A 17,852-nucleotide genomic window follows, 5' to 3' on the forward strand; every position below is an offset into this window, starting at 1 on the left:
TCTTCTTGGGCTCCCGAAACCTTGAGTCAAGCCCTGGTCCTGGTATGCAACTATCCACCATTAGCATTGGGCAAGGATCCCTCCAACACGTCTGTCCCAGGGCTATGACATTCCTGCTATGCCTATTCCCCTCCCACATCAATGCCCGTCATCTCCTCCCTACATTCCATAACTTCTACGTCTTCCCATCAAAACCACCTTGCACACAGGCCAAGCGGGCTGTTCCTCTGTTCACTTCTTCCGCCGTCAACTGACTGTCAACATCAGCTTGACAGCTCGATCTCGACACCTGACCGCAATAACAATAACAACATCACCCCAATCGAAGTAGGGACTTGCGACTCGCGACTGCTCTTCAGGGAAGGACACACACACACACACACACACACACACAACGCCAGAGGCGCATATCTCTTGGATCGAATCGACTGGACCTTTGCGTGGACGAAGCACCGGCACCCATTGACCTATCCGATACCCGCACGAGGCCACAGCAAAGGCGCAGCAGGACGATACCGTACTTGAGGGATAGGTTGAACCTGACTTTACGACTGCATTATCGGACCTGGACCCGACTGAGGAGGCGGCCTCGAAACTCAACGACTATTAACCGCGCGCACATCGCTTACACGACTGTTGCCCATGCTTTTCTACGAGATCTACCAGCAGCAGCCATGGTAATGCTGAGCGACCATTCCATGCGTGCCAGCCTCCAAGTGGCCCCTCTCAAGCTTCACAAATCCAGATCCTGCGATGCTCTGTCCTCGAAACAAGACCACTACAGTTCCAAGTCGTACACAGCATCACACATGACGCCGCCCGCAACACCCAATGGCTCGCAGGAAGACCTGGCGGCCGACCAGCTGCCACCACCGGTCTTTCACAACTTCCTGCGAGCCTTTTATCCTTTCCATCCAAGCTATGCCATGACCGACTCGAGCGTTACTCTTCCATTGAACGAGGGAGATGTTATTCTGGTGCACTCAATTCACACCAATGGATGGGCTGATGGAACCCTGCTGGTATCAGGCGCAAGGGGATGGCTTCCAACCAACTACTGCGAGGCATATGACCCGGAAGAGATGAGGAACCTTTTGAAAGCATTGCTCAACTTCTGGGACCTTTTGCGAAGCACATCAGTAAACGACAGCGAGATTTTCGGCAATCAAGAATTCATGAAGGGTATCATCGCGGGAGTACGCTATCTGTTGGTAAGCTTCTGACTCTGTGCCACGTCCCCTCCTGTTGCTGTTTTACTCACATTATCAAAAAGGAACGTACGCACTGCTTGACGAGGGAGTCGGCCATCATAACCCGCAACGAAAGTCTGCGGCGCGCACGCAAGACCTTACTTTCCGAGTTGTCGGCCTTGGTAAAGACGGCAAAGCGTTTGCAAGAGGCCCAAAAGGGCATTGCCCAGCCGACAGAAGATGTCAATGATATCATTGACGAAATGATCCTGAAGGCTTTCAAGATCGTGACCAAGGGTGTGAGATTTTTCGACATCCTTGAGGATGATCGTAGGCAACGCGCCCCCGCAGTGACTGTCATGGCTACCGTCATTGAAGAATCCTACATCCCGCCGACGCCACCTGCAGATCAAATCAAGTTCGATGCAACTCATAATGCAGCTTCCCGAGGACCGACGAACGGAACACCCACCAGGGGTACGCACTCACAAACAGGCGATGCGGCACAAACGTCGAACGCACCGAATAGCAGGCGGCTTTCGACCCTCCAGTCCCCCGCTAGTCCCAACTCGCACCGCATGTCTCAAAATGTCAAACGGCTGTCATCCAGCATCTCACATCGCGTCTCATTGGCTGGCCCTTCGCCCCTGTCAAGACCGCATCACCTTGTCTCGGAACGCCTCAACAAGAGCCACGATACTTTTCTGTCCCACCTGGGCTCCTTCATCGGCCGTCTGCACTTGCAGTCCCAGTCTCGGCCGGAGTTGGCCTTCGCCATCAAACTTTCGGCGACGTCTGGTGGGGAGTTGCTGGCCGTTGTGGACATCGTGTGTGGTCAGAGCACCAGCTCTGATATGCTGGTTAGAGCGAGGGATATGATGTTTGAGCGCATCCGGGAGTTGGTAACAGCGGCAGGTCAGATCATCCGTCACGCGGTGTTCCAGGATGCCGATGTTATCATGCCACAGGACAACAGTTTGTTGTTGATGGCAGCAACAGGCTGCGTGAAGGCTGCTGGTGAGTGTGTAGCCAAGACCAAGTGGGCGATTGAGCGTGTTGGCGACTTCGAATGCGAATTTGAGGCCGGCGAGCTGGGCATCGATCTAAGCGTTCTCGATGTTGCCCTCGAGCCGCAATACCGGAGGCCATCAATCGCACCGTCCGTTGCAGAAACAACAACCACCGAGGCGACCAGTGTCGCGGGGTCGACTAGAAGTTCTGACTCTATGCACTCCGTTGTGCCGCCAACGCCCCACCACCAGCAACGACCGAGTCTCGTCGCCAACGACAAGCCACTGCCTCAACTACCACCCGTCGATGGTAGTGAACCTCTCGGTCACCGACGTCGGCCTTCCTCTCAGAACTCTTCTGCACCTAATTCCCGACCGTCTTCACTTAACAATGAACACATTGCGAACATGGTGTCTTCCGTATCATCGATGCGGCCGACTCTGCCACCTCTCCCCAAACTGTCCACATCCCTGCTCCCGGGAGATGAATACAGCCCCATCGAAAACCAGGATGGCGACTACAACAATTCCTCCCGTGTTGACAGTATGGCTGCCTCGAGCGCGGGCAGCAGCAGCACTTATCTCAGCCGAGACTCCGAGGCTAGCTTGGTCTCTCAAACATCTACACGCGCGACCACGCCCGATCACTCTTTGGCACCAAAGCTCAAGCCTTCCATGTCAGAGCTTAGCAACGCTGGAAGTGCAAACGCCATCAACGAAGAAGTTGACGATGTCGAGTCTAAGATGCTCGAGAAGACTTACGCTCATGAGCTGATTTTCAACAAGGAGGGCCAAGTCACGGGCGGTTCCCTCCCAGCCCTCGTTGAGCGTCTTACAACCCACGAATCTACTCCCGACGCTACCTTTGTGTCAACTTTCTACCTCACATTCCGTTTGTTCAGTAGCCCGCTCAAGCTGGCCGAGACTCTCATCGATCGATTCCACTACGTAGCTGAGGCACCCCACATGGCCGGCCCAGTCAGGCTCCGTGTATACAACGCCTTCAAGGGTTGGCTCGAATCGCACTGGCGCGACGAGACTGACCGCGAAGCCCTTAGCCTCATTGAGCCCTTTGCGGAGTACGAGCTTGGTGCAGTGTTGCCCTCCGCTGGCCGGCGACTTCTGGAACTTGCTCAGCGCGTTGCCAAGGACATTGCCCTTGTCCCGCGCCTTGTGTCTTCCATGGGCAAGACGAACACTTCGATTGCGCAGTACATCCCGGCCGACACGCCGCATCCACCCTTGGCCCTGACCAAAAGCCAAATTCACCAGCTGTTTGCTTGGAAGAACGGCGGCAGCAACCCCACTGTCTTGGACTTTGAGCCTCTCGAGATCGCTCGCCAGCTCACCATTAGACAGATGAACATCTTCTGCTCCATCATGCCCGAAGAACTTCTTGCTTCTCAATGGATGAAGAAGGGCGGTGTCGATGCACCCAACGTCAAGGCTATGTCAGCCCTGTCTACTGACCTGTCTAATCTCGTCGCAGAGACAATCTTGCAGCACTCGGAAGTCAAGAAGCGTGCAGCCGTCATCAAGCAGTGGATCAAGGTTGCTCATCAATGCCTGGAACTCCACAACTACGATGGTTTGATGGCCATCATCTGCAGTCTGAACAGCAGTACAATCAGCCGTCTGCGCAAGACGTGGGACATTGTTTCCGTCAAGCGCCGCGAGATGCTTCGCACGCTGCAGGCCATTGTCGAGCCCGCACAGAACAACAAAGTTCTCCGGACCCGCCTCCACGACCACGTCCCTCCTTGCTTGCCATTCCTCGGCATGTTCTTGACGGATTTGACGTTTGTTGACATCGGCAACCCTGCGACCAAGCAAATTCCTACTCTCGGTGGCGATGGTTGCGAGGAGAATGGCGGTGGTCTCACCGTCGTCAACTTCGATAAGCACACCCGCACTGCCAAGATCATCGGAGAGCTCCAACGATTTCAGATTCCTTATCGGTTGACTGAGATCCCCGAGATGCAGGATTGGATGGCGGCGCAGATTGTGCGTGTTCGTGAGAGCGACCAAGGCAATGTTCAAGTCAGCTACTACCGCAAGAGTCTACTCCTGGAGCCTCGGGAGATGGCTGTGCGAACCCCCATTGAGCCCCAGACCAGCAACACTAGCACCCAGGGCCGCGGCGACCTATTTGGCTGGATGAGCCGAGACCGAGGTGCCCCGACGCCCACACCGATGTGAGGCTACAAACGAAGCATACCATATTGCGACAACATTTGATCGAACGGACAACATCATTTCCACATTTCCGGCGACATACTTTACCCCTTATTCTGCTTCACTTTTGATACCCAATTTTTCTAACCTCTTATTGAGGTACTATGTCATGAAAAGTCTCATCCTTGGGATGGCACTACCCACGGCGTTAATCTGCTTTCTTGCCCTGCACTTCTTGTCTGGGCTTGAGGCCACACCCGCCGGACCCGAGAACGCGCGGCGCTGGAATCGACTTATCACATTTTTCCTGCATTCTGGGAAATATCTCATTCTCCCTTGTTCGACAGCGACCAGAAGTGGGTTGCTTGTGGATATCGGAGTCATCTACACTCCTTGTTGGATTCAACCTTCACTCGCTCAAGAGTTGGTTGGAGGAAGGATGTCTTGTTCCATTGTGTATCCTATCTTTGGTGGTTTTGGATGGTGGCTGCTCTTTAGATGGATGGACGGACCGGAGTTGATGGTATACCAGGCCAGGTCTTCGTGCCTTTGTTGGACACCGCCGTCGCTGCGGATGATGTGGCAGGCTTTTCCTCGGCGTCTAAAAGACCAAAAAGTGTACACTGTATATGTAGGCTAATCTGCACGCTGCCTCTGAGGATGGAGCAGGGACCGACAGATATCATGAATAGGATACGCATCCTGATGACGAATGAAAGTTCAGAACCAACACCGTATCTGAAGCATCGTGAAATCCAGTGTCTGATGAGCTACGTGATCTTTCCTGTCCAGCTGCGTGATGCAACCTCCAAGTGGGCTCTTTTAGAGTCCCAAACCCCACATCGCGTGATGACCGCCAACGTGAGCAGAGGGTCCGCTCCACCGGATGCTAACCGAATGTAGACCTCCACTATAGAGAAATCTTCATCAACCCATCCGATATGGTGTAGTGGCCAACATGATGCCCTCTCATCTCCAGTGAGAGGTTAGGCATAGCCCCGAGTTCGATTCTCGGTTTCGGAAATGACTAACATCAGGTCTAAGCTGTTCTTTTTTTGGTTTCCGTGATTCTTATGGGTGGGGTTGATCGTTGACTCGTTTGCCATTCTTCCGGTCTGGCAATATCTCGCCGAGGGAGAGCGGCAAATCCTGACGGCATGTAACGTGGCGAGGCGGTAGCTATAGCTTTCCTGTTAAGTAAGCCCCGTTGGTATGTCTGGGCAACGGCAATTACTGTCAATACGTCCATTGTCTATCAGATTAGGCAAAGATCTCTTGAACGAACGAGGTTACGAAATCCTCTGAACTGATTGGCTAATACCCAGGTACGAGAATGTCGTTGGAAGTGTGTTTTTTGGTATGATTCCAACTCTGCTTACGCCGCGGATGCCTGTCCTCGCATGCCAGCGTCGTATATCGCGTCGCTGACTGCATGCCGCTCGAGCCAAAATCCTTTTCGGCCCGCAATCGCTTGCAGGTATTTGATCTGATCATGGCAGCCGACTCCGCGTCGAGAGGGGATGTTGGATGGTTACACGTAGCCAAATGTTCTCATCCTACGTACGGTATGCTATCATGTTGGACCAACTGAACTGTGCCCCAACGGCGGATCGACCGTTGAAACACAATGTACATTCAATGAGCCTGCTTCTTGCTGTAACGTCGGACGGTCATCATAACGGTCATCTTATGTGGGGAACATCGGTCTTGTCCAGTCGGGTATGGGGAAGAGTGCCGATGTCACGACATGATGCGAGTGAGATGTCGTGAGCCGCGCAAGTAGGTGTTTGGCGAAAGTTACACGAGCTTCGATGGCGATCATGTTGATTAGGTTGCTGAGAGGGATGGATAAGCATAAAAGGAGGGTTGACGAGGGGTAGTTTGCTTTCCGAGGGACAACGTGCGAGGACTTCTCAACTCTCTGCCCTTGACCACATTGTATGATCGCGTGATCGCATCCCTCTCTCCTTGACGACTCGCTCTTCCACAACAAGAGACATCGCCACCACCATGAGCCTCATATCCTTCTTCGGCTCCCCGGCCGTCTTGATTCTCCCTGCCGTAGTCCTCCTCTACTTCCTCACCCAATGGGTCCTCCAAACACGAAGACCACCCAACTTCCCCCCCGGCCCGCCTCCCATCCCAATCCTCGGCAATGCCCTCCAACTCCCGCCCAAAAAGGCCTTCTTCAAGTTCCAAGAATGGAGCAAGACCTACGGCGACATCTTCGGCATCAAAATCGGCACCGAAAACTACGTCATCCTCTCTAGCGCAGAACACATCAGAGAACTGTACGAGAAGCGAGGCGCAATATACTCGGATAGACCGCAGCCGTACATCACAAGCACGCTCATCAACCCCGGCACGATCCTGTTTATGAATAATGATCATCATATCAAGAAGCTGCGCACGGCGCTGCGGAATCACTTGTTTGGTCCCAGTGAGCTGAAGCGTGTGGTTCAGGTACAGGAGGCGCATGCTGCTTTGCTGATGAAGATGATTCTGGACGATCCGGGGCAGTTTCATATGCACTTGAGACATTGGGCTCTTGCTACGCCGCTTTCTGTGATGAGCGGGCAGCGTGTCGCGGAGGGCGATGAAGTCGCTTCGACGAAGACGTATTTCGCCACGCAGGACATGTGGTTGCGGTTCCTCACGCCCGCGCAAGCGCCGCCGGTGGACCTGTTCCCCGTGATGAAGTACCTTCCCGCGTTCCTCGCCGGGTGGAAGCGGGAGGCGGCAACGTTGAAGAAGGGGATGTTTGGAACGATGTACCACATGCTCGACGGGGCTAAAGCGCAGGCTGCGGAGATTGCGAGCGGGAGGAGGGGGAAGGAGACGGAGTCGGTTATGGCGAGGATGGTTCGGGAGGGGGAGGCGAGTAAGGTCGCGGGGAAGGGGCCGACGTATGGGAGTCATGAGCTTGCTGTTTTGGGGGCGGGGACGTTGGATGCTGCTGTTGATACTGTCATTGCTACTACGAGTACTGTTGTGCTTATTATGGGTGCGTATCCGGAGATGCAGAGGCGGCTCCAGGAGGAGGTTGATGAGGTTTGGCCTGGGGAGACGCCTGGGTTTGAGGATCTTGGGAGGGCGAAGTATCTGAGGGCTTGTTTCAATGAGGTGAGTCTTCCCTCTTCTGCTGGCCGGAATTGAGAGCTAACGAGAATCGATCACGCAGGCCATGCGCTGGCGCACCGCTGCGCCTTCGGGTGTCCCCCGCGTCCTCGCAAATGAAGACACCTACCTCGGCTACACATTTCCCAAAGGCACGAGGTTCCTGACAAACACATACGGGATCCACAAGGACGAAGCGTGGTACGACCGGCCGGACGAGTTCCTACCGGAGCGATACATGGACAACCCGTGGGGCGTGCGGCCGGAGCTGGCGGCGGCGGCGGAGCGGGAGAAGAGGCACCCGACGTATAATTTCGGGGCGGGGCGGCGGATGTGTCCCGGGCTGGACTATGCCGAGAACCAGATTTTGGTGACGATTGCGAAGCTGGCGTGGGAGTTTGATGTTGTCCCTGCGCGGGGGAAGAGGTTAGATACGAGTATCGAGACTGGGTTCCATTCTGATCTTGTTATGGGGCCTGAGAGGTTTGAGGTTGAGTTTGTGCCGAGAGGGGAGGAGAGGCGGAAGGCGGTTTTGGAGGATGCGATGAGGGCGGAGAAGGTTGTTGAGGCTTGGATTACTTAGATGCGAGAGAAGTGTCTATTGATGGGATTTGGTGGCACATCTTATAACGTTGAGGATTTCTCGATGATGTTTGTCATGGTCTCACAGTTTCAATATGTTCGAAGGTTGATGATGAATAAGACGTTTTTCGATCATCTATGACATGAAAAAGCTGCTCATCAGCAGTCAGGAACCAGGAGTCTAGTCATTGAAACTCTGTATCGGACTTGCTCATTTAGACAAATGATAGAGGACATCCCTGTGAATCCGAAATGAACTACGGCATACTCAGTGACAGTAGCGACAAGATTGTATTGAGCTTCTCGCAAGGCGTACCTATGCAGACAATTTCACCAAATCTATCGCTGGATTTACGAGAGTGAGTAGACAGGCATGAGCTCAGTGATCAGATGGCTGAACGTCAGGAAGCATACATCATCTGAACAAAAAGCATGCTGAGTCATTTCAAGGCTCATGTGAGATAAGGGTTGATGAGAGGTGGTCATCTTTACTCACGGGAGATCTAAGTGATGAAATTATTATCGCCAGCCGAGTCTCACCAAAAGGATGACGACTAGACTTGTGAACGATGGGCCCGAGCTTGCACAGATGTGATGCTTTCGCTCCGTCTCATAATGGTCGATCATGCATTGCCATATGTCCGGGTCCTGGACTGTTTGGCTCACAGCAATGGAACGATTATGAGCGAGGAGGCAGTCCTATGAAATCCCTTCGTCTCATTCATATGAGCGCAAGACTTGTCGTACTGAGTACGCGTATTGAGTTCCACACTGAGAAACGGGTGCCTGCCAAGAGATGGCTAAAATCCGATCGGGAGGCGGCAAAGGCAGTCCTCAACGGTCCTTCATTGGTGATCAAACGGCATTGAGAGGTTGAAAGAAGCCTTGTCGGACCGGCCCGTTGACTGTGCATGAGGTCAATTAGTGCTGGACAGACGGAACCCGCGGCTTGCTGCTGTTACTTGTTGCATCCCATCTCAGCTGTGCTCCGGCCTCAACTGTGCCTTGCTGTGGTTGCAAAAAAATAAAAACAAGGCCTGCGCCGCTTTGGCCGCGTGGATTTTAGCCCCCGAAGAGAGCAACTCGATGCCGCATCGTGAATTTGATTGGTCAAGCTGAGGCGCGGTGCAGCTGGAAATTAGATTAAAAAATTGTTAATGCGCCTCCACGTGTCGGTCAGCCCGAACCCGCGGCCATCGAGGCCCATCGGATCGAGGCAGTGGATTGTGGTCGTATGGCAAGTTTCGCAATCGGTAATCGTGTTTATTCTGCCTTGGTTTTATTTTTCTTGTTGTTCTCTGATGGTCGAATTCCGTACTTGCCGTGTATTCCGTCCTCCCGTCCAAAGGCCTCCCATTTGTAAGACGCCCAGCCTTTGCTCCCCCCCCAATTATTTCCCCTTTCCCCTTCCAAGATCTGACGCCCCCATCCAACCAACAAACAAACAACACCAATTTACCTGTCTGTCACTGTTCGCCGTTCCTTGTTGCACCGGAGCTAAATTGGCCGCTTATCGGCGCTCACTTAATCCTTCCTTCCTCCCCCCGCAACCCGACTTCACACACACATTTGACCCCATTAAACCCGCGCCGCGCCGTTGGGATATCGCAATGTCACAACCGGGATCCGACGAGGAAGGGAAGAGAAAGCGGGACAAAGTGGGAGAGTTCCTGTATGCGCGTCATCTTTTCCCAGTTTATGCACTTTACGCATCTTGCGACCCCTCCCCCATTCCAGCCCTACGAGGCTCCAACCCCTCATTGTCAACCATCGCTTGACTACACCGCCATGCTCACCGTCAATGATTGAGGGAATTGCGCTGACTCAATGACAGAAAGAAGAATTACAACAAAGGTGAACTCGCCTTAAAGCATGCCGTCGGCTTGGGCCAGACCCCCAATGTCGTCCCAGTCACACAGCCCGTCATCAATGGCCCCTCACGTGTCGTTGAGGTCGGTTGGCATCCCGTCGGAGGCCTCGCCGGCAAGTGGTTCGCCGAAGAAACGGGTCTGGGGAAGATGATCACAGAAAAGATCAACAAGTATCCCGATCCCACTCAGCACTGGGCTGTCCTGGTCGGCGACTACGCCCACCAGCTGTGGATGGTGAGTCCTCTCCTCACTCACTCATCGCTCCCCTTTCATGACCTAACCCACCCCATCCAGGATGAGAGCTTTCACGTCATCTACACCAATGAGCGATATAAACGCGAAGAATGGCGCACCTTCACCGTCGGAGAGACAACTTTCAACGACGACGCCATCCGTCGCGCAGGCGAATACGTCATTCAGAGCATCAGATCACGGCAGCCCGCCTACAACCTCATCACCAACAACTGCCAAACCTACGTCCTGGAGCTCCTCGACGCCGTCAAAGTCGACGGCCACAAGGATTTTGGCACCACGCTCGCCGTGTACGAGAGACTCTTCAGCTCCGGCAAGGTCATCGACCTCTTCTCAGACGAGCAGAAGCAGGAGCAGCAGAACCAGCTACCGATGCTCGAGGCCCCACCACAAAGCTACGCTCTGCCGCCGTCACCTGCATCACCGCCCCCTGGCGGACCGCCAATGTCGTATACGTTCCCGCCACCACCCGGACAGAACCCGTATCCGCCGCAGTATCAGTACGGACTGCCTCCGCTACCGCCGCCTCCGGGTCCACCGCCCCCCGGTCCGCCGCCTCCGGGTCATCCGGGCCCTCCACCACCGCCGCCACCACCACGTCCACCAGCGGGCCCACCGCCGGGTCCTCACCCTGGAACTGTCTCGCATGCTCAACAGGTCATGAACGACAACACGACGCAGCTCAATACCCAAGAAGAGGCCAGCAAGTCGAGGGGTCTCAAGAAGGAGAAAGACAAGGACAAGGAGCCAAAGAAGAGTTTCTTCTCTCGGTTTACCCGGAAATGAGCAGAGCCGGTGGAGCGTTGTGTCTATTTTCCGATTTTTCCTTTCGTGTTCTCCAAATCATACCCTTTACGGCCTTTTCTTAATGAAGTCCGGAAGACCCGGAAACGATACACATAGAAGCATTAGGGGGGAGCGGCGTTTTGAGGTCAGGCGTAGGCTCGAAGAAAGTATTAGTCATAACTTTACATGATGTTCTCTCGTTGTTAGTCGGGAATTTGTTGGGCATCGTCAACCTTTGGCTCCGCGGCACCTCTCCCCTCGACTCGGCCCTCCTTGGCTGGTCCAACTGGTCAGGATCATCACATACGACCACACCCACTGGAGAACTCGGGATCCCGTCCGCTCTCCCATAGATAAGCCAGTGAGGGCCAGACTAGTAGTTGGGTCGGTGACGACCAGCGAATCCCTGGTGTTGTATGTCTTTTGATGTTTTTGGATACCTGGTTGAGTTTTAGGTCCCTGGTGAGTATAATTATTCAGACTACCACTTCCTTTTGGTTGTAGTAGATCTATGAAGCTACCACCGAGCACTTGAGAATATGATGTTACCTGATATATTTCGAATAGTGTATGCTAAGAGGATCTTCTTACCAGGTGTTACCTTGACCACACGTTTCTACGTGCAAAATGAGTCTCAATTTCCATGTCTTGGACTTCATTCGGCTTGATCGCACAGTCAAGCTTCTACTTTTGGCGGGTCTGAAATACTCAAGGCGCAAAGTGTTGCTCTTAATAGCTTCATCCGGCAAGCATTCTGCTATCACTATTTCTACTGCAGTATTGCGAATTTTAGAGTGAGCTCTTCTTAGCACGTATTGTCCGCGATCTTCGTGTTGAAGCCGTAAGAGTGCGATTTTGTGACGGAGGTGTTCCAACTTGACCACAGTCGCAGACCGGAAGGTCTGAAAACCTATATTCGAATGTCTTATGAAGCAAATTATGTTCTATACAATTTACACAGGCTTAGTTGTCTTCGATTGGATTCCGGTCACTTAATATATAATATATTTGACTTCGGTGTTGTTGAACTTCCTGTGCTCATGTCATACCGAGGTAGCCAGCCCTCTATTACACTATGGTGGCGAAGCCAATTCTGAGAACTTGGGCACTTGTTACCGGAGCTAAGCCCCATTTCTTAAGGTGTCCAAGGTACGAAGTTTCCTCCCATGCCATAAGATCAATAAATTTAGAGCCGAGTAAAATAAGGAGGGAGTGCCTCAGAAGCCTCATTTCATCACTACAACAACCCCTAGTCTCCTCCATGGTCCCGATACTACAGGAGGCCTCTGAGAAGATGATACACAGTGTATAACCTGTGACTCCACACTAATACACTTCCTAAAGACTGTAATTTTGATGTAGTTTCCAAGATGAGCTGCACCTCAGAGAGGGGACATACGGAAGTGTTGCCATGCCTCACCAAGATGAGACACCGAAAGCCCGGCAGGTGCTATATAGCTTCTTTTTGTCTCGATAAGCTACATGCTTTGAAAGACTAGCATTTGTAGCTTACAAGATCGTGATGGCGTGATGGAGGCGTTAGGACCAAGGCCGATGGCCACATTATGCTCATGCAGATGTAGGCTCGTGACCACGCCTGTGCTGGACGCAAATTGCAAAGCGTAGATACAGCAGACTCATATCCGCAGGCTTCGCCAATTATACATGTTTCTCTCATCCTGTGAGCACGGAGGGGGGCATCGGAAGGAATCCGGGGATGCATGCCCTCACCGAAGCTCGATGATGAGTAAACGGTGGGAAAGCGGCACACAACCTGTGCGAATCCGCACACCACTATTGTCTGTTCACGAACGTAATGCTATCTCTGAAATTGGTAATGTGATGATTACCAATTTGGAGCTGAGAAAGATAGGTTCGTATGGACCCGACAGGGGCTCGTCGTTGAGAGCCTCGCAGAATCTTACCAGGGTGTAGCCTATTCCCACTTCAGTCTTCAACTCCAACTCCTTCACCATCGTTGATTATTATCCTCAGGTTAATACGGCAGGTGTTGATCTCGCACACATAGCAGAGAGTGTTCCGGGCCAAAGTCTATCACTACACCAGCTCAGCTCCTTAATCATAGACGTCTGGTTCACAGTTGTCCAGGAGAAGGCCTGGGCACTAACTAGTGCTCCACGAAAGCCCGGCCACGCTTTGGCTGAGAGTCCATTATCGTCTGTGAGTGATATGGCAGAAGACCAACTCGGAGAAGTGGACTGGGATGAGAATGTCACAGGCGAGTATATTATCGAGAGCAGCCGGACCAAAGCCCAATTCCAGGTTCGCCTTCTAGAGATACGTTACATGAATTAGGATATGCTATTCATCGGAGGCTCGCAGAAAGCGCTTGGCACAGTGCTCGGTAGGACGGGGTAGGCCTTGCTCGAAACATCAAGTGACCTTGTTTGACGCCGATCTCCGCTCGACTAGGCCAAAATTTTGAAAGACATATTTGGTTTTCTGATTCCGCTTATGCTGATTGCTCGGACACCTGTCTGGAACGAGTATCTGCGAAAATTGCTGCAGTGATTTACGTTCGAAAGTGAAAGATGACGACTTCGACATCATTCGATGAGCTTCGAATCCGCCAGGAAGTGATCACGACTCTAGTTTAAAATGATGGGGAATAAACGCGATGTACTTCCAAGGCCAAGGGTTTCTCTTGGACATGGAAATTCGTGTACATCATGCATATTTGATGCCCCCTGAAGCTCTGTTCGGGCACAAGCTGATGTTAAGTATTGGAGTTAAAGGTCGTTTGAGAGTGCATACATGCCTTGGAGCGGTTTGTTGCAGCTTGATAATGACCAAATTGCTACATGTAATCATATGGATACGCCCGTCATGTCACGAGCTACATGTCTATCTCTCGTCACAGACTTGGCTATGTTGATTCAACTCGCACTCTAGATAGCATAATATAATCATGCATTAATGAACATTATTGACATCTTCAATGTATTTAAAATCTACAAATATTGAATATATTGGAGACTTATCAATCGTTCAAAGAATTTCTGGGCCCTTGCTAGCTCTGACCTGCCCTTGGCGAAAATGAGGTCTATTCTTAATGAGTGAGATAGCCAAGTCCGACAATGAGAACCAGCCGTTGATACCGTTTTAGTCTTTTGATAGAGACTTCTACGAGCGATATATATAGCTGGACTGATACTTCAACCATTTCAAGTGTTTCGCAGACAACCAGAAGTGCTTTTATGACTTGAACACGAAAAGGGATCGAGCTCTGGACTACGTCAAAGTCCTTGCCTTTGAACGGGACTGAGTGCGAGGGAATCCATGATTCATACTCTAGTAGGTATTGTGGAAAAGACAAATGATGTGTGAGTCAAAATAAACCTAGGTGCTCAATCAAAGGCGAATGTCGGCAACGATTCCCTTCTTACTTCTGCTCCCTCAAATGTCCAAATCAGAGCAATTAATCATATTCGATGTCAAGTATTATGGGTCGTCCTACAGGACCAGTTGCCATCGTCAACAATCCTCACTCCACGGTCCGAATAGCCAAGAAGATCAGCCATTGTCCACATCCCGGAAGTATGGCCTACATACCCCTCGGTATCCAACGGGATCATGTCGTTCAATGGCTAGTTGCCACTTTTCGTATGTCATCCATAGGTGATGTTCATCGGCTCATCCGATCTCACGTCAACGGGAGGCTGGCCTCCTTCACGCGCTGCAACAATACAACGCACAATGGTACATCGTCTTTATCTTCGTCAAAACTGCTTGCATCAAGACCTGGACAGGGGTCCCCAAAATAGGAAGGCCCACGACTCACTCTCGTACGTCTCGTTCTGGGAACGAGCCAAGGGCCCACAGCCAGAGCCGATATACGGATGACTGCATGAGTCTCAGTCGCTATGTGGAGAAGCGGCACAGCATCTGACGTATCCGACTCCAGAGCCAAGTTTTCACATCCATAAGTGCATCGAAAACTTAGGAAGCAGAAATTCCCAAAGAGATCACCTTGCTAATGTAGAGTAGGTTGGGTCTCATCGGTGTAACGTGATGCTGACTGATCTTACGCTAGGTAATCATAGCTTTATCACCATGGAATGATAAATAGCTACCTGGAATGTGCAGCATGGCGATCGCAGCTCTTGATCCCATTCATACCAAACGCTTTACGCATGTGGTTGGTATATCCGAAGCCAATGAGATTTCGCGCTACTGCAGAGATCTCCATGGGCGCCAGCATAGCGGCCACAGCCGCACGGGACGTTGGCAGCCTTATTCGCCGGCACGCGGGAGCTAGAACAGCCTACTCAACACGAGAAACGCCATCTTTTGAAAATATCGCACACCCTCAGGGCTGAACCCCAGTCAACCTGAGTCATTTTTGCCTCCATGGACTGGACTGCTGTCTTTTCGTCGATACGATGTGTTCAACGACTCTGTGGTATCACGGGTTTCGAGCACAGCTGGGAAATAGCGTAGACTTTCAAGCCATAATACCGGGAAGTATTACGGTTGCCAACAGGTTAACGTGAGGTTCCTCTATACTATTGAGGCACGCTTACTCGAGATTCGGGAGGGCGCCAGAGTAGTAATTGACATCGATTTAGCGTGATAATGCTTGAAGACGTTGTGATCTGCCGCTGGCATTCATCACATACACCATGACCTTGTAGTCCGTGTAAATGAGACTACTGCCAGCGTCGCGCTCCCAAACAAACCCGTTCTGATCCAGCTGCTGAAAGTCATATTTCCAAAGTAATTTTGCAACAATAAGTCGGATGCTCTGCTGCGCCATCTCCCTGCCGATACATGCCCTACTGCCAATGAGGAAAGGACGATAAGCGGTCCTGTTGTCCCCCTTAAACTCGGTATCTTCCGCACCATCGAGCCATCTCTCGGGGCGGAAGTTGGCGGGATCTGCGAAGTACTCCGGCGACCTTTGAATTGTGTAAAGATCAGCGGAGACCGTGGTACCGGCAGGGATGTGCACCCCATCTATGGTGCATGAGGGAGCAGTACGCTGCGCCGTTTTGCCGTTTGCGGGTGGAAGCAACCTCAAGGTCTCCCGGATACAGGCGTTCAGGAATGGTAGCCTGCCAAGGCGCGCTCCTGTGATTTCTTCGTCACTGGCAAACGTCGAGCGGATCTCGAAGCAAACTCTGTTATACGCCTCAGGATAGCGCAAGATGTGGTAGAAAGTGGCGGACAGTGTCGTAGCTGTTGTCTGGTATCCGGCCAGGCTGCGGTATCTCTAAGCAAAAATCACATTGAGGAAATTGGTTTGTACATACGTCAGGCCCATGGCATTGCTGAAGAATGCATCCGCGTCGAGCGTCAGGTCTTGCTTCTCGCTGCCCATGATAGCGGTCAGAAAGTCTTCTCTTCCATCTTGCCTTTCGGCGCAGCTATTCGAAATTAATATCACCGGAATGATCAAGAGGTTATCAGATACTCACTCGCGCAACTTCGAAGATGGCACAAGCTTGGAGAGTTGCGAAGGAAACGGCAATGCTGTGATGAGGCTTCTAGCAATCCCAAGTACTGAAGCAATTCCAGGCAGGGCGAGGAAAAAGCTCAAGGCTTCGACCATGGGCATCGTTGATTTACCAAGTTGCTTCAATGACTCGTAAGTAGCTGGGACGCTTCGTTAGCATCATTTCTGCCGGCATGCCTAAGGCACCGCTTTCAACTTACGGCGCTTTCCAGACATGAGAGGTTCACCGAAAGCAAGATCACCAATGATCTCCCAGAACATCGTCTCCAACGTGTCAGCGATATCCACGGTACCGCCGCTCTTGGTAAGTTCTTCAAATTCGGACATGGCCATGTCAATATGCAGCTTCTGGATGGGTTCTTGCCTCGCAAGCGCTTGAGGTGTGAAGGCTTGCTGGATCACCTTGTGCAATTTCCTGTGAAGTGCAGGGTCAGGTATGGTGATGAGGGTCGGAGCGTTCAACACGAGGTCCGAGAAAAGCGTCAAGAAAGTCCCATCCTTGGAAAAGCGACCATCCTCTTGTTTCGCGTAAATTGCTGTTTCCGCTTCAAGTGAAGCAAATGAGACTTCGTTGGGTCCGACTCGCACGACGTGTCCTGAAACAGACGAACCACGTCAGTCAAACAGCTTTGGTCGTTGATGCTGAGGGCCTTACCGTATTGTTGATGGAGAGCCTGCAGTTCCGAGTTGAACCGCATGCGGTGCAGAGCCCTCATAATCCATAGCTGTTCTCATAATTTAATCATCACTCGCGCACATATCGAGAGAAGAGACCAACCGGAGAGAATTTGGCCAGAAATGGGCCAGGAATGCGGCGGAGAGGATGCAAGAAGCAGCCATAGATGATGACTGACACAAGAGCCAGCGCCAACTGGAAGAGAAAGAAATGTCAGAATAGTAGCCATTTTGATTGCCTCTACAGAGAACGACACACAATAACCAATGCAAGACTCAATTGCTGTCCCAAACTCCAGGTCGATGATGGTGAAGTGAAGGCCATGGTGTAGATCCGTGATTGTCGTCAGTGCGGATGCAAGACTGGATGGAGCTGGGCTGAGATGGGACGTCAGTTCTTGAGATTGATTCCAAAACCCGTGCGTACGGTTGGTCTTTGCGAGCTCTCCCGTGCCTCGGCTCTGTAAATGCTAGCTAGTGTCATATCAAAAGCTGAAGGGGGGACTGGGGGTAAAGTTCGGGGACACTGATTCACGGCGGAGCAAGATCAGAGGCTACCGAAGCAAGGCGGGCCTCTGAAATTTATTTCTTTCTTTCTATCACCCCCTCCCTTTACAGGCTTTGAATCCTTTGCCTGGGCTCTATACTAGCGCTTACGAGCATGGGTGTCTAAACATACGGAACTAGACAGGTTCAGACTTTCCCATGATTCTGCTCA

General features: G+C 52.0%; 6 protein-coding genes across 6 annotated transcripts; 5 read left to right on the forward strand and 1 right to left on the reverse strand.

The window, feature by feature from the left end:
* Positions 1 to 674: 674 nt before the first annotated feature.
* CPAR01_13231 (RasGEF domain-containing protein) lies at positions 675 to 4,399 on the forward strand (the record flags this gene model as incomplete). The annotated part of the gene is made up of 2 exons (XM_060497485.1): positions 675 to 1,211; positions 1,274 to 4,399. The coding sequence occupies 2 exons, from the start codon at positions 675 to 677 to the stop codon at positions 4,397 to 4,399; spliced, it is 3,663 nt and encodes a 1,220-aa protein (XP_060343878.1).
* Positions 4,400 to 4,565: 166 nt separating this feature from the next.
* On the forward strand, positions 4,566 to 5,015 carry CPAR01_13232 (uncharacterized protein; the record flags this gene model as incomplete). Its single annotated transcript, XM_060497486.1, has 1 exon — positions 4,566 to 5,015. The coding sequence occupies one exon, from the start codon at positions 4,566 to 4,568 to the stop codon at positions 5,013 to 5,015; it is 450 nt and encodes a 149-aa protein (XP_060343879.1).
* Positions 5,016 to 6,385: 1,370 nt separating this feature from the next.
* On the forward strand, positions 6,386 to 8,075 carry CPAR01_13233 (cytochrome P450; the record flags this gene model as incomplete). Its single annotated transcript, XM_060497487.1, has 2 exons — positions 6,386 to 7,498; positions 7,557 to 8,075. 2 exons carry the CDS (start codon positions 6,386 to 6,388, stop codon positions 8,073 to 8,075), a joined length of 1,632 nt encoding a protein of 543 aa, XP_060343880.1.
* Positions 8,076 to 9,684: 1,609 nt separating this feature from the next.
* Positions 9,685 to 10,983, forward strand: CPAR01_13234 (uncharacterized protein; the record flags this gene model as incomplete). Its single annotated transcript, XM_060497488.1, has 2 exons — positions 9,685 to 9,746; positions 9,909 to 10,983. 2 exons carry the CDS (start codon positions 9,685 to 9,687, stop codon positions 10,981 to 10,983), a joined length of 1,137 nt encoding a protein of 378 aa, XP_060343881.1.
* Positions 10,984 to 13,002: 2,019 nt separating this feature from the next.
* On the forward strand, positions 13,003 to 13,299 carry CPAR01_13235 (uncharacterized protein; the record flags this gene model as incomplete). Its single annotated transcript, XM_060497489.1, has 1 exon — positions 13,003 to 13,299. A coding segment is annotated over one exon (297 nt), but the record flags the coding sequence as incomplete, so codon positions are not given.
* A 2,269-nt stretch (positions 13,300 to 15,568) lies between these two features.
* Positions 15,569 to 17,459, reverse strand: CPAR01_13236 (benzoate 4-monooxygenase cytochrome P450; the record flags this gene model as incomplete). The annotated part of the gene is made up of 7 exons (XM_060497490.1): positions 15,569 to 16,205; positions 16,257 to 16,370; positions 16,422 to 16,599; positions 16,660 to 17,055; positions 17,115 to 17,184; positions 17,238 to 17,330; positions 17,394 to 17,459. The coding sequence occupies 7 exons, from the start codon at positions 17,457 to 17,459 to the stop codon at positions 15,569 to 15,571; spliced, it is 1,554 nt and encodes a 517-aa protein (XP_060343883.1).
* Between the last annotated feature and the right edge of the window lie 393 nt (positions 17,460 to 17,852).

The sequence above is a fragment of the Colletotrichum paranaense genome (assembly GCF_030867605.1).
Source record: "Colletotrichum paranaense strain IMI 384185 chromosome Unknown Scaffold_12.1, whole genome shotgun sequence".
NCBI lineage: Eukaryota > Fungi > Ascomycota > Sordariomycetes > Glomerellales > Glomerellaceae > Colletotrichum > Colletotrichum paranaense.